At 39.3% G+C, this 19,232-nt stretch overlaps 1 protein-coding gene across 4 annotated transcripts in view; it reads left to right on the top strand.

Annotated features, from left to right (window-relative positions):
* Positions 1 to 19,232, top strand: part of myo3a (myosin IIIA) — a 60,647-nt gene that overhangs the window by 35,562 nt on the left and 5,853 nt on the right. For 2 of the 4 annotated variants that reach the window (XM_067578233.1, XM_067578236.1), the window contains exons 18-33: positions 156 to 303; positions 1,628 to 1,781; positions 2,242 to 2,330; positions 2,454 to 2,583; positions 3,181 to 3,263; positions 6,847 to 6,888; positions 8,403 to 8,483; positions 8,601 to 8,806; positions 8,940 to 9,051; positions 10,339 to 10,501; positions 10,582 to 10,668; positions 10,757 to 10,880; positions 11,018 to 12,383; positions 12,486 to 12,630; positions 17,436 to 17,527; positions 18,253 to 18,293. In XM_067578233.1, the coding sequence (XP_067434334.1) occupies positions 156 to 303; positions 1,628 to 1,781; positions 2,242 to 2,330; positions 2,454 to 2,583; positions 3,181 to 3,263; positions 6,847 to 6,888; positions 8,403 to 8,483; positions 8,601 to 8,806; positions 8,940 to 9,051; positions 10,339 to 10,501; positions 10,582 to 10,668; positions 10,757 to 10,880; positions 11,018 to 12,383; positions 12,486 to 12,630; positions 17,436 to 17,527; positions 18,253 to 18,293 (3,063 nt within the window). Of the gene's footprint in view, positions 1 to 155; positions 304 to 1,627; positions 1,782 to 2,241; positions 2,331 to 2,453; positions 2,584 to 3,180; positions 3,264 to 6,846; positions 6,889 to 7,972; positions 8,054 to 8,402; positions 8,484 to 8,600; positions 8,807 to 8,939; positions 9,052 to 10,338; positions 10,502 to 10,581; positions 10,669 to 10,756; positions 10,881 to 11,017; positions 12,384 to 12,485; positions 12,631 to 17,435; positions 17,528 to 18,252; positions 18,294 to 19,232 lie in introns of all 4 variants that reach the window. The other 2 variants (XM_067578237.1, XM_067578235.1) reach the window with 2 other exon arrangements.

Genomic DNA, 19,232 nt, shown 5'->3' on the forward strand with positions numbered 1-19,232 from the left:
TCTGTACAAAATTTGATGGGAATCCATCAAGGAGTTGTTGATATATTTCAGTCTGGATCAAAGTAGTGGACTGACCAACAGACTGACCTCCCCGTCCCTTGAGCCATGCTGCTCACATGGCTAATTCAAAAATGTTTCATTCTTCTCACCTTCAGAGAGGATGACAAGGGCTTGAACATCGGCATCCTGGACATCTTCGGTTTTGAGAACTTCAAGAAGAACTCTTTCGAGCAACTCTGCATCAACATCGCCAACGAGCAGATCCAGTTTTACTTCAACCAGCACATATTCGCTTGGGAACAGGTGAAGTACCGCCCACACTCGCATCCGTCTTAACTTATCACTGAAATCAAAGAATGCTTTCTGAGTACTTGAATACGTCCTGGGAAGCACTTTGTATGCATTTTTCACCTCTGTACTACCTCATTTCCATCTAAATGGCGATAACATGTCATCGTTTTTCACCCAGCGCTTTAAGAGTGATGGCAAGGGTAAAATATGCTGCTGTCTTTATTTACGGGAGAACGAGGTTCATGAGTCTCCCTTTATGTGGTCTCGTGGGTGTGTTTTGCCTTGGGGGGCAGAGAATAGTTTGCTAATGTTAAATGATTTGGTCTCACCCATGGAGAGGAGCTATAAATCATCCCAAACGAGGGTCAATTAAGAGATGAAGACAGTTAGTGTTGGACTTAAACTCACTCCTGGGTATTGTTGGCACCAGGCCCAGAAATACATTTGTCCTATATTGCCGCCATATATACTGAGCGTAAAGGAATTATACTGTGCTGCTGGGATTAATAGGCATCACATAATCTGAAATAATCAGGCTGTGGTGGATGTAAAAAGGAATAACTCCTCAAATACTTTTACGTCTTCCTCTTTCCTGCACTGAAACAGGACTAAATTATACACCTACTGTATACTACATGTTTACATATATGTTTCCATTTGTGGTTACACACAGTATTGCCTCAGTCTTATCTGCATCCCTGCAGATTCCCTCATGTGGTTTGTTTACTTCACAGTGTGCATTTCATGCTAGAATAAGCACATTGATTTGATTTGATTTTTCCCCATTTTTTCCTTTTCTTCCATGAATAGAAATCTGTCTCTCCGATGATGTTGCTGAGTCATACAAGGAAGCTCTAAGAGTCAGTCAACCTGATGTGATCAGGTTAGCTCAGTATAAAGTAGAGATCTAAAGCTTGCTTTGCCCTCCAGACTAGATATATCGGAATGGGGGAAGGGGAGCGTGTCACCAACTAAAACCAAATAAAAGGCAACAAATTAATTTTGTCAATGGAGGGCTCACAGCCGATTTATAATTTCAGATGTCTCCAGTATGCACTCTTACTCTAGATTTTAGAATAATCAAGCATGACATGAGGAAAGTAAAGATAAAAGTGAGTATAAAGTGGCTGGTTAGGATAGAAAACTGTTATCAAGGTATATAATATCTCCAAGTTAAAAAAAACCTAAACAAATTCTCAATACTTGTCAACTAAAAAACCAATACCAGGCTACATTAAAGTGAAACTTTATATTTAGAAGATCTCTTTCCACAAATAATTCAACTGTCTTTAAACTAACGATTAAATTCATCGCCATGTCTCCCACTACTCTATAGGATGAATACCTCAATGAAGAGGTGGATGCTCGGATGATTGAGTATGAAGACAACCGGCCCCTCCTGGACCTGTTCTTGCAGAAGCCCATGGGGATGCTGTCTCTTCTGGATGAGGAGAGTCGATTTCCACAGGCCACTGATCAGACCCTCGTAGGTCAGTCTCTTCAGCTATGACAAGAGAAAATCTATGTTGGGGTCATTCATTTTCTACAGTCTTTATTTTTGCCCAGGAAATGTTGGCGGATCATGCAAAGTATCACATTTTTTAGCATGGGGACAGAGTTTTTATTCAAATTCCTTAAGCCAATTTAACATGAAAAATGAAGGAGAAGCTAACTTTTTGGACTAATTTATAATCTGAAATCTAACACCTGAAGGACTGAACCAAATCTCATCCCTTGTTTCTGGCAATCAGAACAGAAGATATGGTTTATTTCCACCAAGCAAAGTGTCAAAACAATATTAAGAAGCATCTAATCATGTTTAAATAAGGTAGTTTTCTCACAGTGCAGGTATAAGGTACTTCAGATATGTCATTCTGAGTTATTCATGTCACTTACATAACCTTGGATGGTTGTGAGGATAAGTAACAGGTGTGTTATTGGCTATTTTAGAGAAATTTGAAGATAACTTGAAGACCAAAAGTTTCTGGAGACCAAAGAGGGTTGACCTTGGCTTTGGTATTCACCACTATGCTGGAAAGGTAATTATTTGTCCCAGTCTGTCCACTCGGATTTGACTTGATATTTGTATTCATGTTTTTATCTCAAGCTGAAGCTGGTTTAGCCTCTTACATACGCATTTTCCCTCTCTACCAAACTCTAAGGTGATTTACAATGCTGCAGGCTTCTTGGCCAAGAACAGAGACATGCTACCGGCCGATATTGTCCTGCTGCTGAGGTCGTCAGAGAACGAGCTTATTCGCAAGCTTGTTACCCATCCCCTCACCAAAACAGGTAAAGAGGACACCTGGTATTAACAACTTACAGGAAGTGGAAGAAAAGAGGAATAAGACGGAAGCACAACCTTTTGAGCAGCGCTAAATACATGCTTAAAGTAAAACAACGGGCTATTGTTTCCGTTTATAGGAGGCTTTCCCCTCTTAGCTGCCAGACTTTTGTTGTAACAAGTTGGCCTTGGCAGTGAGAGAGTCCTTTGTTGGCAGAGCAGGCCGCCAACTCTGTCAAAATCGAATCACAAAGCCAATAATCACATAATCACTCTTTTAAAGTAGTGTTAAAGCTCCTGCATTGAGCATCAGTGTTTCATGTCAGTGTGAGGTTGTTTCCAATTACCTAAACTATATATATATATATGACAAGATTACTGGACTTCTTGTATCTGATCCACTGAGTTTAATGACTTAAGTTTTAAAGTATCATCAGTATCAGCCCGTTCCCAGAATTCTAGACTTCTTTATGCTAAACATCCTGATAAAAATATGCATACAGGTCTGTTTCTGTGGATGATTCCCAAATGTATGACTAAATCTCCCCTGGTGAGTAAGAACAGTTCGCCAACTGACTCTCATCCTCTCTTTGTTTATCTCACAGGCAACCTTGCCCACACCAAGGGTAAAGCCATAAACACAATGCGCAGCCCACGGACTCCGACACGCACCATCACCTTCGCCAAGGTACTTACAGCTCTGTCTGCGTTATCACTGTATTATCTCCCACATCGAGAACTTCCCCTGAAAAGTTGTTTGATATTTTTTTAGCTCACTACCAAAGCCAAGAAGTCAAGTCAAGTCAATTTTATTTGCCAAATCATAACAGAAATGATCTCAGGGCACTTTTCATATATGTAGAGCAGGTCTAGACCATACATTACTCAATAATACAACCACAATATTATGAGCAATTAATGGTGACAGTGGCAAGGAAAAACTCCCTTTTAACAGGAAGAAACCTCCAGGCTCTAGAACCAGGCTCTGGTTGGACGGCCATCTGCCTCGACTGGTTAGGTTGAGAGAGAAAGAGAGAGGGGGGAGGGGACAGAGAAAGAGAGTGAGAGTAGGAGGAAAGAGAGCATAGCACAATGCAAGTTCCACATACAGATGTATAATAATAATAATAATAATAATAGTAATAATAATAATAATAGTAATAATAATAATAATAATAATAATTGTAGCTGTGGGTGGTCTGCAATCACAGATCCAGATTCTACAGACTCTGCCGAAGGCAGAAATACCTGCAGAAAGCAACAGGAGGAGAGAGAAATGAGACATGAAAGTACAAAACTATGGGAGAGAAAGAGATGCCGAGTTAGTAACATGCATTAATGGTACATGAATGCATACAGATGGAGAGGGAGAGGAGGAAAGAGGAGCTCAATGCATCATGGGAAGTCCCCTGGCAGTCTAGGCCTATAGCAGCATAACCAAGAGCTGGTCCAAGGCAGGCCTGTCTCACCCTAACCATAAACTTTAACAAAAAGGAAAGTTTTACACCTACTCTTAAACGTAGAGAGGGTGTCTGACCCCCCGGACTGAAACTGAAAGATAGCTCCACAGGAGAGGAGCCTGATTGCTGAAGGCTCTGCCTCCTATTCTACTTTTGGAGACTCTTGGAACCACAAGTAAGCCCACATCCTGGGAGCACAGTGTTCTAGTGGGGTAATAGGGTACTTTGAGATATGATGGTGCCTGACCATTAAGGGCTTTGTAAGTGAGGAGAAAGATTTTAAATTCTCTTCTGGATTTTACAGGGAGCCAGTGCAGCAAAGCTAAAATGGGAGAAATATGTATAATATATCTCTTTTTCTAGATCTTGTCAGTATTGGTGCAGCTGCATTCTGAACCAGCTGGAGAGTCTTTAGAGACTTGTTAGGGCTGCCTGATAATAAGAAATTGCAATAATCCAGCCTAGAAGTAACAAATGCATGGACTAGTTTTTCTGCATCTTTTTGAGACAGGTTGTGCCTCATTTTTGCAATGTTACGTAAGTGAATAAAGGCAGTCCTTGAAATGTGTTTTATGTGGGAGTTGAAGGACATATCCTGATCAAAGATAACTCCCAGATTCCTTACAGAGGTGCTGGAGGCCAGGGTAATGCCATCAAGAGTAGCTATATCATTAGATAATGTGTTTCTAAGGTGCTTAGGGCCAAGCACAATAACTTCAGTTTTGTCTGAGTTTAATAACAGAAAATTGCAGATCATCCAGGTGTTTATGTCCTTAAGGCATGCTTGGAGTTTCATTAACTGGTTTCATCAGGCTTCATTGATAAACATAATTGGATATCATCTGCATAACAATGAAAATTTATGGAGTGTTTCCTACTAATATTACTGAAAGGAAGCATATATAAGGGTGAATAGTATTGGTCCAAGCACAGAACCTTGTGGAACTCCGAGTCTAACTTTTAGGAAGATGAAAGATTTATTGTTAACGTGTACAAACTGAAATCAATCTGATAAATAGGACTTAAACCAGCTTAGTGCAGTACCTTTAATGCCATTTAAATGTTCCAGTCTCTGTAATAGGATGTGATTGTCAATGGTGTCAATTGCAGCACTAAGATCCAACATGTACAGAGTGAAGTCCTTTGTCCGATGCAATTAGGTGGTCATTTGTAACTTTCACTAGTGCTGTCTCCGTGCTACGGTGGACTCTGAATGCTGACTGAAAATCCTCAAATAAACTGTTGTTATGTAGAAAGTCACACAACTGATTGGTGACTGCTTTCTCAAGGATCTTAGAGAGAAATGGAAGGTTAGATATAGGTCTATAGTTGGCTAAAACACCTGGATCAAGAGTAGGCTTTTTAAGAAGAGGTTTAATTACAGCTACTTTAAAGGACTGTGGTACATAGCCTGTTAATAAAGACAGATTGATAATATCTATTAAAGAAGTGCTCACTAAGGTTAAGACTTCCTTAAGCAGCCTAGTTGGGATGGGGTCTAAGAGACAGGTTGATGGTTTAGATGAAGAAATCATTGAAGTTAGTTCAGGAAGGTCGATTGGAGAAAAACAGTCTAAATATATATCAGGTTTTACAGCTGTTTCTAAGGTTCCTGTGTTTGAGCATAAACCAGTGCCTGTTGAGGGCAGGAGGTGATGAATTTTGTCTCTAATAGTTAGAAATTTATCATTAAAGACGCTCATGAAGTCGTTACTACCAAGAGCTATAGGAATACATGGATCAATAGAGTTATGACTCTTTATCAGCCTGGCCAAAGAGCTGAAAGGGAACCTAGGACTGTTTTTATTCTCCTCTGTTAATGATGAGTAATAGGAGGCTCTGGCATCACGGAGGGCCTTCCTATATGTTTTAAGACTATCTTGCCACACTAAGCGAGATTCTTCCAGTTTGGTAGTACAACATATCCTTTCAAATTTTCATGATGTTTGCTTTAATTTGTGAGTTTGGGAGTTATACCATGGAGCTAACCTCTCTTGTTTTATTATCTTCTTTTTAGAGGGGCAATGGAGTAGAGTTGAGTTGAGTATAATTTGCAGTGAGCCTGCAGCACTATCAAAAGATGATCAATTTGGGAGGGACTAAAGTTATAGCATAAGAGTCCTCTGTTGTATTGAGACATGGCATTGAATTAAATGGATGATGGAATCGCTTCCTTAAATTTAGCTACAGCACTATCAGACAGACATCTAGTGAAGACATTTTTGTCTAATGGTGTGTAGTCCTGTAATAGGGAATTCATAAGTTATTAAATAATGGTCTGATAAAATAGGATTCTGTGGAAAGACTATTAAATGTTAAATTTCGATGCCATATGCCAGAACAAGATTAAGGATGTGGTTAAAACTGTACGTGAGTTTATTTACACTCTGAGAGAAGCCAATTGAGTCTAATAATGAGAAAAACACAGTGGTAAGGCTTTCATTATCGACATTCCATGAATAATGAAACTACCTACTATAATTACTTTATCTGTACTTAAGGACTAAACTTGATAAAAACTCTGAGAATTGAGATAAAAATTCAGAGTACAGGCCAGGAGGACGGTACACTATAACAAATAGAATTGGCTGTAATGTTTTCCAGGTTGGGTGAGAGAGATTAAGAACAAGGCTTTCGAATTAGTCATGAACTGCTCTTGAATAACAATTCAGCTTCTCTTGTGTTTTCCATTTATGTTCCTACTTTTTTTTTTTTTTACCCAACTGTAACCATAGTTTCTTTTTCTTTTTCTTACCTGTTTGTTTCCCTTTTCCTCATCTCTCTTTCTGTCAACGCATTTCTATCGTAAAGATGGGAGTGCTAACATTATACAGTTCCTTTTCTTTCAGTGAGGTAATGAATATATTTCCATATAGTTTGTGTCTAAGTATTATTTTACCAACATAGTCACCCTCACTCCTGCCCTAAAATGTACAAGTGAATCCAAATTTAGTGGTCTGTATGTCTAGTAGAGCCAGTTTCTACTAAACCCTGTGTAGACAAATTTCACCTTATCCACAAAGTCTGTATGCACAGTTTGCTCAAGCATGTGTGCATACAAGTGCAACCTTGCTTTGTAGAATGTATAAACACTTCTGCAACTCAATTAAGTGTTAATTTAGCATCTTTTGGTTTCTTTCATATCTATCGCTGTGGTATATTTTTCTGTTTATAGCACCACGCCTCATACTAGTAACTCATTCAAGTAAAATCACTTGCATAGTGAATTAAAGTTTTAAAATTTGCTTTAAAGTGTCTTAAAACTTTGAATGTTGCACTCCAAGCATTCAATAACCAGCCTGAGTCTCTTTGAGTCGCCAATGGCCAAATAAAACTCCCGGAAATTTCATCATATGACTTACGTTAGTGAATTAGTTCACATTGTGACACGATTGCAGTGCCTGCTAAATGTAAGACCTCAGGCAATTTGTTCACCTGAAAGCAACTGACAGTAGCTACATTTAAATGCACTGTGTTTGATGAGTCATCGAATCTATTTCCATTCATCTGCACATTTTAGAAAAAAGCTCATCAAAGGCTTTGCTCTTAAGCCACAATGAGCGTTCAAAATGCTACAAACAGTAGTATTAGGCTGATGGCTTGCTATAAAGGTGGTTCTCCCCAGTGTTTTAGTGCTGAGTGTTAGATGTGGAGCTTGTTGAATTTAAAAACATGTTAGATGCAGTATCAGTTTAATATATTTTATATGTAATTTATTACACTCATATTGATGTAACATTCTGTGATGTCTTTAGAGATAGCTGTACTGTAATTCTATTTCTAAGCGCATACATATGTAGTTAATTATGGCATTTTTCATGCTTCTAGTTTTGTTTTTCCATGAAAATAACACATTTTAAGTCATGTACTCATGCAGATCATTCTCTTGAATTGGCATTCGTTTTTTGTTTATACATTTTATGCGTCTCTTTTGCAGCCTTCTCGGGAATTAAAGTTCACTCCTGAAAAAAAACGCTTGCTTCATGTGCCTCTTGATGACACAATACAAAAGCAAACGGTGATTGGTGATTTTTCAAAAAAAAAAAAGATAAAAAGCTTTGATGAAGACACAGTATACAGATAAAAGTGTAATGTAAATGTGGCCTCCATTACAACTCTAAAGATGTGAAACTCCTACAGGTGTGCTTCAGTTGGCACAGTTGCTAATACTGCACATTAACATTAGTTTGGTGTCCTTATTTCGTCGTCTTGTGTTCAACTACCTACTGTAGGTGGCCTTATGTGCACTGTACAAAATGTATCCCATAAAGTTGTATGTAATTAGTGTGTAGAGTGTACTGTAGTTACCCATACAGTATAGCATGATTTATTTTGTTTTTTGATAAGCTGGATGTTTGTTTGTTCAGCCGGGTGACCCTGGAGACACACCTTACCACCCGAGAGAAACCACTAACATGAGGACACAAACAGTGGCATCCTACTTCAGAGTAAGAATTTATTCTGTCTTTGTTGCTCTTATTTCAATACAGGTGTTTCCCAAGTCTTTCCTACCAAAACTCAAGCTGCTGAAAGGGTTTCACTCTGCTGTTCTTTAACCCTTCTAGTACTCTCTGATGGACCTGCTGTCCAAGATGGTAGCAGGGCAGCCCCACTTTGTGCGCTGTATCAAACCAAATAATGATCGCCAAGCCAACAAGTTTGACCGGGAGAAGGTCCTGGTTCAGCTGCGATACACCGGGGTTCTGGAGACTGCCAAGATCAGACGGCAGGGCTACTCTCACCGCATCCTGTTTGCCAACTTCATAAAGAGGTCAGCAGGCTCTCACCTCACACCTCGGGTCTATTTTAGAGGTGGTTTAAGTGATGTTAATCAAACAAAAATCCATGCATTATGTTTATCGCTCCTCGTGTTAGTGTGCAGCTGACTGGGCTGATTGTTTCAGGTATTACATCTTGGCTTTCCATGCTCATGAGGAACCAGCGGCGACTCCAGAAACATGTGCTGCAATACTGGAGAAGGCCAAGCTGGAGAACTGGGCGATGGGGAAGACTAAGGTAAAAGAGTGATATTTTATTTGAATTGAATTTATTGTAATTCAGCTCTACATGTGTAAAGTTCAAAGGAACTAAAGCAGCATGGGCTATTGACATTAATAAACCCCCTTTTCAGCCTCTAGTATACTTACTGTAATTTGTGCAGCATCCTGGCTCAGTGAGTAGGAGGAAATTATAACTCCCTACTGAAGTGCCTTTTAGCAACACAATGAGGCCTTTACAAATGTTTAGTACATGAAAGACTGATCATCAAAGTGGTCAAATCAGAACGTTCAATGGCCTCCTAATAGTACTGACCTGAGAAAAAGTCCCTGTGAGCTTGTCTCGATAATACAGTCTTATTATTTTGTCCACATAATAGTCATGAAGGCCATGCAATTCAGTAACACTTGACATCTCAAACTCTACAAATGTATTATAGAACCTGTTAAGATTTTTTGGGAAAGTCACACAAGAAACTGAATTTTTCCAGCAAGTCAAGACAAGCATGAGAAAGGACATTATGTGCTAGACTGCACTCTATTAAAATCAGGTGGCACCTTAGTGAAAGGAAGCTACTTGTTTGTGTGAGTGCTTTTTAAAAACAACAACAAAAAAAACTACAGTGATAGTGGTGGCGTTGTCTCATGGAACATCTGAAGCACATTTAAACACAGGATCCAAAAGGCCGTTCCAACAATTTGTTAATTGCAATCAAAGATGAATTAACGGTTGCATGGATGATGGATGATGGATCATGTGATGTGAAAGGAAATATTACAAATCAGAACACTAGCAATAAAGAAATAATTGAATAAATAAAGTAAATTAGGTTGTCATTCTAAATTACATTGTTAATGTATGCATGAAAATATAATGCAATAAAAAATAATTAGTTAAACTTTCAAACTAATCTATGGAATATTAACTGAAAAGATTAAAATTATGTGGGTGAAAAGTCCGTATCTACATTTTTTCTCAAACAAACAAAGGTTTTATAAGGAAAGTGACTCACTGGCTTAGAGGGTTGAGTTTGTAACTTCTGGGAGTGTGCAGTGAGTGGCAGTCAGTGCATTGAGTTAAGTGGGGTGGTTCGAGGTAAAACGAGGCTGGAGACTTGTGATTTAACAGATTTCTTGCGTCAGTCACATAGATTGAAAGAGAAAAGTTGCTATTTGTCCCCACAATGTTAGCAAATGTGAAATGTGGTTCCAAAGCTGCTCAACTGACTCTGTAGTTGACTCTGAATTCACATTGTAGAAAGGGCATGTAAAGTTGATAAAGTGCTTTATGTGTCCTGGCTCTCAGGTTTTTCTCAAGTACTACCATGTTGAACATCTGAATCTGATGGTGCAGCAGGCCACACAACGAATCATTGTGCTCCAGGCTTACGTCCGAGGCTGGATGGGGGCCAAACGGTACCGCCGGATATTGAGAGAGCGAGAACAGAGTGCTTTGGTGCTGCAGTCAGGTTAGTGAACCGTACATGATCTATTAGAAGATTACCAAATCATCAATCACAGTCATGGTAATTTATGCTTTAATGTCCAGCTTACAGAGGTCATAAAGCTCGGAAGAGGGTCGCTGATGACAAAAACAAAGCAAAGTTTGAGGCCTTTATCACCCAGTTTCAGGCTGGTAAGAAAATTTTAGGTGGAATCAGTTCAACCTTTAACAATCCAAGCTTGGTTTGTATTTTATTGGTTTCTCTTGTCTTCCTCTTCAGTTTGCAGGGGCTATCTGGCAAAAAAGAAATACAAGGAGTTGGTAGATGAGAAGAATAAAGCGGCAACCAAGATTCAAGCTCGCTACAGAGGGCACAAGGAAAGGAAAAGCTTCAAAAGAAAACGGTATGAGAGACAGGAAATTCAGATAATATGGCACTCAAAAAATAAATTCATGAGTCAGGACAAAATCAAAAGTGTTACAACTAAACATAAAGAACAGAAAGACATCATAGATCAAGATGTTCCCATTTTGTTTCTAGGGAAGCCAAAGAGAAGGAAAAAGCTGAGAAAGCTCTGAAAGAAAAGGAGGAACAGATGTCTGAACTAGAGAAGAGCACCGATGAAGACGATGCTCCCAACGAGGAAGAGGAAACTAAGGCTGCCGTGGTTCTCCAGAGCAACTTCAGGGGCTACAAAGAGAGGAAAAAGTTTAAGGAGAGAAAAAAGACAATGGCTGGGGCTGAGCTAGAGTTACCTCCAAACACAGTGTTGGAAGAAGAAGAGGGTGAGCAAGAGCCTACCAGCAAAGAAGAACAAGAGGAAAAGACAGATGATAAACAAGAGGAGAATGATGAAGATGAAGAAAGCACTTATGAAGCGGAGGAGAATGATGACAGTGATCATACACAGGTGCCAGAAGATGAAGAGCATACAGAAGTGGCAGATGAGATGGTGATTGAGGACGCACTGGCAGCAGATGCTGGAGAGGAAGGGCAAGAAGAGGACAAGATGGAGAATAGACAGGAAAACGCTGCAGCAGATGAAGAAGTCAACTTAGAGGAGGAAACCAAGGCTGCCACTGTACTCCAGAGTAATTTCAGAGGTCACAAAGAGAGGAAGAAGTTGCAGGAAGAAGGCAAGATCCCAGCCAAGAAAAGCCCAAAAAGCCCAACAGGTGAAGAAGAAGCGCTGACAGCGAGCAGCCCAACAAGCGAGGAAGATGTACCCGATGCTGAAGCACCGACAGAGACAGAAAAAGAAGAAGAATCAACAGAAGAACAAGAAGCAGCAGATGTTTCTGCAAGTGATGTCAAGGCAGATGACCCGGACGAGACCAAAGCAGCTGTGGTGCTTCAGAGTAACTTTCGTGGCCACAAGGAGCGCAAACGACTTGAGGAGGAAGGAAAGATCCCTCCGAAAAGGAAGAAGGAAAAAGAGGTAACTCCAGAATCTCAGGAAGAGGAAGAAGAGGTGATGCAGACAAAAGAATCAGTGCCAGACTCCCAGCAGGACGTGTCTGTTGAGAACCCAGAGGGACTGGATGAGGAGGAAAAAGCTGCTACTGTCCTTCAAAGTAACTTCAGAGGCCATCGGGAGCGAAAGAAACTGAAAGCAGAAAAAGAAGCACAAAAGGCAAAGGACAAAGCAGAGGAAGAAGCTGTTTTTACCAGTGATGCAGAAGAAGGAACTAAAGAGGAGGAAGAGGAGGAGGAGGCCCTGGATGTTACTGAAATTGTGATAGAACATAAAGAGGAGACAGATGCTGAAAAAGAAAGACTGGAGGAAGAGCACGCCGCAGTGAAGATCCAGAGTAACTTCAGAGGGTACAAGGAAAGGAAGAACCTGAAGGCCAACAAGAAAGCAACACAAGAAGAAGCTGAGCAACTAGAGAACTTCTCAAAAGAGGTTTCAGTAATAGCTTTAAACACATTTTGTTGCAGCTAATCATCCCTCCGACTTTTCATTTTAATCTTCTCGTATATTGTTATTGTCCAATCTCTTCAACAGATCGCAAAGACCTCTCAGGACTTTGTATCCCTGCAGCAGAAGTTGAACGAGATCATCCAGGCCCATCAATCAAACCCTGAGAACAATGGCATGTTTGTGAGAGGAAAAGCAATAAATGGCTACGCTTCCCAGAATCACCAGTCAAGTAAGATAAGTGAGATTGGCTCTGTGAAAAAAAAACAGATTGTAAAGCAATACATATAATGCATAGTGTCAGCATGGAGGTTAATGTACATTTTTGGTTGTGTTTTTGAAGCCCTGAACCATCAGATAATTAAGAGAGATTGACAGCCTGTTTTCTTAAAGTCTGTCAGTCTTTCAGAGAGTATTTGAACAATAGACACACAGTACAAAGTGGTGTTAGGACACATTCACTGCAACTGAGTCATTTCCTGCCACACTAAAAAGAAAAAAAGGGATTATCTTCAGTATTATAATTATAAATGTCCAAGATTTGGGGTAGGTAGGGTTAGTATCTCAAAGTTACAGGGGTGTGCCAGTGTGCCATTTCCACGTGATTCATAATTTCTTGATGTAGAAAAAGACACAGAGAGCTTTTACCGTCTTTTCACAGTAGAAGGTGATGTTATCAATGGACGGCGTCCTTTCTCTTCTCTCTCGTGAGGGCTTGATTAGATCAGTAAACCTGGGAAAGTCAAGTGGCAAAACAGAAAAAGCGTCTCTCAACCCGATGTGTCATCAAAAATAGAATTTGATTTGCACAGGGATAGGTGTAATTGCTTTTGGGGAGGTGAGCAACAGAAGACAGCGAATGGAAAGTTCACGTCACAAAACAGAGCTGGCAGCTTAAATGTCATTGTTATGGTGTTCAGGTGCCCAAGAAAAATAATTATGTAATAAAACCAATGATTGCCTCTCCTTGATTGGCACCATGATTATTCTGCCACTCATTTCATCTTCTGTGTATTTTTTAATTATATTACAAAAAGATTGTAGGATTACAACATCTTTTGAAGCAATATGTGTGCCATGTGTTTGATTCTCAAATTTAAATGAGATTTTAATATGATTTGTAATAAATATTCATATAAGCAATCTAGTATCCCACAAATTAAGTCAATATTAGATGATTCCCAGCTCACAATTAACATCAGACATTTACAACATTTGGTGCCAATGCAGAAAGTTGTGTGCCCTTTATGGAGCAAGACAGAATCATCCTTTCCTTAGTTTATCAATTGATTTACTCACCTAATCCTAAACATATAACATGAGTGTTTTAGTTGACAAAACGTAATCATAACTTAAAGTAAGTCAGTGCAACTTTTGCTGAACAGCAACTGCTCAGTTAACAACGACATATTGTAGTGACACATAAACTATAGACCCAATTTTAAACAGGCAAGTGATTGAGTGAGAAAAGCCTAGATCATCCTCCAATTTTGCACCAAACACCCGTCCATATGTGCTAATCAGCATAAGCAGAAAACTATTTAACACCTGCATCAGTGATTTACAAACGTTAATAAGTCAGTTTAACAATGAATGTTTAGGTGCTTTAGAGGTGCTGGTTTGGTGGATTTTGTTACCTTTAGACAGAGCCAGGTTAGCTGGTTCTGCCTGTTTACAGTGTTTATGTTAAGCCAAGCTAACCAGCTGCTGACAGCTTCATATTTAACAGCCTGACATGAGAGTTGTATTGATCTTCTCGTCTAACTCTTTCTCTCCACCAGAAAATGTTGCTCTGGTGTGTATTTTCCAAAATATCTCACTATTCCTTTAAGTGAAAGCAACAAACAGCAGCTCCACCTGACTTTATTTATTTTTATTGTATGTTTTTGGCATTTATGCCTTTGTTAGACAGTGGGCAGTGGGAAGGCAGAAACATGGCGAGAGAGAGGTGGGTATCACATGCAACAAGGGTCCCTGGCTGGAATCAAACCAGGGACAGTGCAGTTATGTGGCATGAGCAGTAACCATTCGGTTAACATGGTGCTCCATGGGACTCTCCTAGGAGTGTTGAGGTGAAATCAAATTTAAATCACTTGCCGCTTAGTTAGCCACTCAGTAGAAGGTTTTGACCCATATTCCAATATTTAGTGATACTTTTCCAATTAAGTCACACATCCAATGAAGATCCAATCAGGTTCTGACAGTTCATTATCTTCCATATCCATTCAGGTATTCCATTTCCATCCGCACAGTAAATCCCACTGAGCTTCTCTCAGAAAGGGAACATTTGTAAATGTACAACCTGTCCTCATTCATGATGATACTGTGTAAAGTATTATATGGACAAAAATTGTTTTTGTTCTACTCTTAAGCTTAGCTTGCTCGCTTCTAATGTTTTAGTCATATTTTCACTCTGATAGCACTGTTGATTATATCATGAACTGCACATGAGCAGTAACTCGATATATGCATATTTGAGAGCAATAACCCACTATCCATACATAAACTAAATAATTCCACTAATCATGAACAGGACTATCATATTAATACAGTCATCAGCAATATGTAATAATATGCACATGCTAATAAACTAAATATTTGAAGTACATTTTGGCTCTTAGTCAACACAGAGTTACAGTCTTCCTTAAATCTGGGCATGTTTGCCCTTTTCAGGCTTTTCTTTAGAGCAGCACATGGCCTGAGATAAAGCAGAATGAATTATCTGTGTTATTTCCGACGGCTATTGCAACTCTCTTATAAAATTATGCTTTCTAGCCCCACTTGGTCATTTCTCAGTCCAAAGCTGCCCTCATAAATTTCACTGACATAATAAACTTAATCAGACAAACACAATGAGAGAGAGAGCAGAGGAATGCCAGTCACATTGCTCTTCATGGGAAAAGGTCATCAAATGTTAATCACGTTTTGTGAGCCAGCGTTTCCAACAATTATGGCGGGAATTAATAAGAGGGTGTGTGAAATTGGCTTTACTTTGTTTGAGCAATACATAGTGACCTTTAGATGGAGTTGTTCAATAATATTACAAACTTTTCACCTCCTTTACCTGAGCGCTTCTGCACATGATTGTTTTTGCCATGTGTTTCCCCCTGCATGAGCAAGTGATTAATAATGAGTAACAAGCAAAGGTCATTATAATATATTTATAATTGCAATAACATAGACATGCCCCTAGAGGGATATTGTTACAGTGCAATGACAAATATGATAGATTGCAACACATCCACTACAGTATGGAAGACTTCATGCGTGACAAACGGCTGTTCACAAACACACCTCCCACTTTACGTTCAATAGTTTGCAGGGGAATCGAACACGCATCATCACAAAGTTGTCTGACACTTTATGTGTGTCAAAGGTTGTTTCACATAATCTCTGTTGGAAAATCCAGACCAGTCAAAGGCCTTAGGGTTAAACTGGAGTGTGTATGGAGGGCAGCTCAATAAGCACAACAGAGTCAAAGGTCAGCATCACACTCAGTCTCTGTCAGCTATGTGTAATGATCCCAACAGCTCTCGAGTCATCTGATCATGATGATCGGCCTCGATGACCGCTGCAAACTGTGTCAGCAAGATGGCTGATGGTGCACTTTGAAATATTAGACAATCACTTAAAATGACCTGACTGTTAATGTAGGTTTAATCACTGAAATAGTCAGTTTTGTTGCTTGACGTCTGTTGACCCCCTTCAAATCCAGAAAAGGCTCTTCACGTCATTTTGTTAAGGTCACAGCTTTCAGCAGACATTAGCACCGCCTTCACTTAAATTTGAAGTGGAACAGAGAGAAGTTGGACAAAATAAACCAAAACATAAGGCAAACAAATTTTGTGGGGAATAAAGGGAGAACACTAAGAGGAAGACTGATTTGTTTTGTCATAAAGTTGGAAATGACCTGGAAAAGGATGTTGTGGTGAAAGAACTTACTCACAGTGTTCCAGTCACTCACAATGTTCCTGAAAATGGCATTTCAAGACCATTTTTTGTTGGCTAGTATTGTATTTTTCACATGTACATCTAATTTATTTAATGTTTATTTGTATAGGGACAAGTATATAGCTTGAACTAATGCTAAATACCACAGCATTTATAGCCTAAACCAGCTTGCAATGCCCATCCCTAGATGGGCTTTTAAACTGCATAAAAATGCATATAACACAATACTCAACAATACATATACACTGAAGCACAAAACTCAACAAGAAAATACATACAAAACAGCACTAAACACAAACTATTCATAAGGAATTATACACTAAAAATATCATAATGTCATCATAATGTAATATTTCTGGTGCAGCTCCAGTAAAGTTTATAATGAAAATAGTGCATAACAGTATATACTGTATGAATGTCTCTCAACCAACATATCTATACAAAACAATCAATTCTGTATCCCATATTTATATAGCCTATATCCAAAAACCCACATTTAATGGACGGAAACCTCACAAAAGGTTTCTAAATGGCCTTTGGGCATTATAGGAAATGCAGGAAATAGGAATCTTATCAAGGGAATGTGATTATATCAAAAAAAAGTAAATTACAACACTTTATTTAACATGCTAGCAGTTCTGTGAGGCAGTATTGAGGTGCTTACGGCTAACAGCAGTCAGCTGACCTGATTATAGCACTAGATATAAAAAAAATTCCAATTCATCCTGAGGGGAATATGTATGTCTTCACAAAATATCATGGCAATCCCTCCAACAATTGTTGAGATATTTCAGTCAGGACCAAAAGTGGTGGACCACTTAGAGCCATGCTGCTATCATGGCTAAAAATATCTGCAACAATAAATTGAACATTGCAGACTGATCATGTGTAAAAAGTGTATTTGAGGTTCAGTTTTTCCTTTCAGTGTTCACTCATGTGCACACCTTCAACAGGAAGAAGTGGAGCCTCTTTTGTCTCAACACAAAGCAGTTTGAGAAATGAAGCAAAGTGACAAACTTTAACTGCACAGTAAAGTTCACACAATACCAGCATCTGATGTTCTTAAACGTCTTCCTTACTTATCAGCTGACAAGAGATTGTCGAGGACCCCCCGCAGGACCCAGCCGCCGAAGACTCTCAACACACCCGAGGACTCCACCTATTACAACCTGATTCATGTGAGTCACAGAGAAGCTGGTGAACGATTTTAGATACTTACTACAGTCAAGCTTTACAGTCGGATGCCGTGTGACTCTGTAACAGCTTTCCTGGCCATTGGCTTTCACAATGCACTATTGATTGGCAATTTCTTTTCTTTCTGCTGTATTCTTTACAACATACATTATGCTCAGACCATTACAAAGTTGTCTCAAACGTATGTTTCAGAGTTTATTTAGTCCACTTCAGGAATATCAGTTCTAGCAGTTTGTTTTTTACAATTATGGTGGTTTGATTTATTTTCAGTGTTTTTATATAATAATAATAATTCCACCATATTAAAGAATAAGAGATAAATAAGTAGTTTTAACATTATTTATAACATAGCTGACCAAATAATAATTTTATTACTCTTTTATGAATTTAATACTGGAGAGAAATTCAGTGAAAATCTTTAAGGTAATGGTATTTGATATTTTAGAAATTCATCTATTGTTATTTTACAACAGTGGTGTAGTGTAGGGGTTCCCAACGTGGGGGTCACACTGGGGAGTCATGAGATGAGCAAGACGATAGGAAAGCAGAATTCATCCATAAAAATTACTCTTTGTAGATACATTCCTTTGTATTCAGGGGTCACATGCCAAAAAGGTTGGGAACCACTGTTCCAAAACCGACTCTGAACACAGAGACTTTGGGTTTTTGATGTGACATGAACTAATCTGTGCTCTGTCTCTCCACTCAGCGGTCCGTCCAGGATGATAAACGCAAGCCCAGGAAAGACGAGTAAGTCCAGCTCTTACTTTTAAACTAATTTAACAACCTATCTGCACTGTTTTAAAAGGTTGGCCTGCTGCCTGCTTGCTTGGCGTGCCTGGTTCAGAGTAATGACTGTAGCCCTGCACCAACATAAGGACGGTGTCTGGGTCCAAACTCAACGATCTGCAGCATTACATACTGTACACCCTCAGTGAAATTAATTAGCCTCATCTTTCACCTCACTTCCATCCACTGAATATGCTCAATGAAATGAATGTTAGGCATCAGAAATCTTTCTGGTGTTATTCTGTGCAGGATTGTGTGATATTGCTAAATTTATCAGAGGATCAGAGAGTAGAAACTGTGTGTCGGTGAGTGTGTGTGTGTGTGTGGTCATGCATATATATGTGTCGTATAGTTCACAAGGTGAGTTTACCACCCTGTGCGTGGGTGTTATAGAAGCCACAGAGGCTGGGAGATAGACCGATAGGGCTGGCTGAACAAGAAGGGACCAGGGTACTTTATCACAGCAGTCACACACACATACCTCGATGTATACACACACACACACACACACACGCACACACACAGTGCGACACAGTGCTTAACATCAAGGGTAATAATTTGTTAGCAGATAAATAAAGCCTGCGATGGACAGGAGCAGTTTACATGCATCATTAAGGATGAGAAGGTCAAGAGGAAAGATAGCATCTCTGGCTAAAGCTGACAGCAGAGGAGGATGGGAGATGGGAGTAGGTGGTAAGAAGAGTGAAAGCTGGAGAGTAGACAGAGGTGATGACAATAAATGGGAGTAAAGACGTACGGAAGGAGCAGAAACAGTCATTACATACCACCAAATCCCAAATTGTATTGCTGGTACAATATCACTCAGCATCAAAGTAATGCTCTTCATGTCTGTTTTATACTATATCCCTAAAATGACATAAAAGTATAAAAAGCATAATA

The sequence above is a fragment of the Thunnus thynnus genome, chromosome 21, assembly GCF_963924715.1.
Source record: "Thunnus thynnus chromosome 21, fThuThy2.1, whole genome shotgun sequence".
NCBI lineage: Eukaryota > Metazoa > Chordata > Actinopteri > Scombriformes > Scombridae > Thunnus > Thunnus thynnus.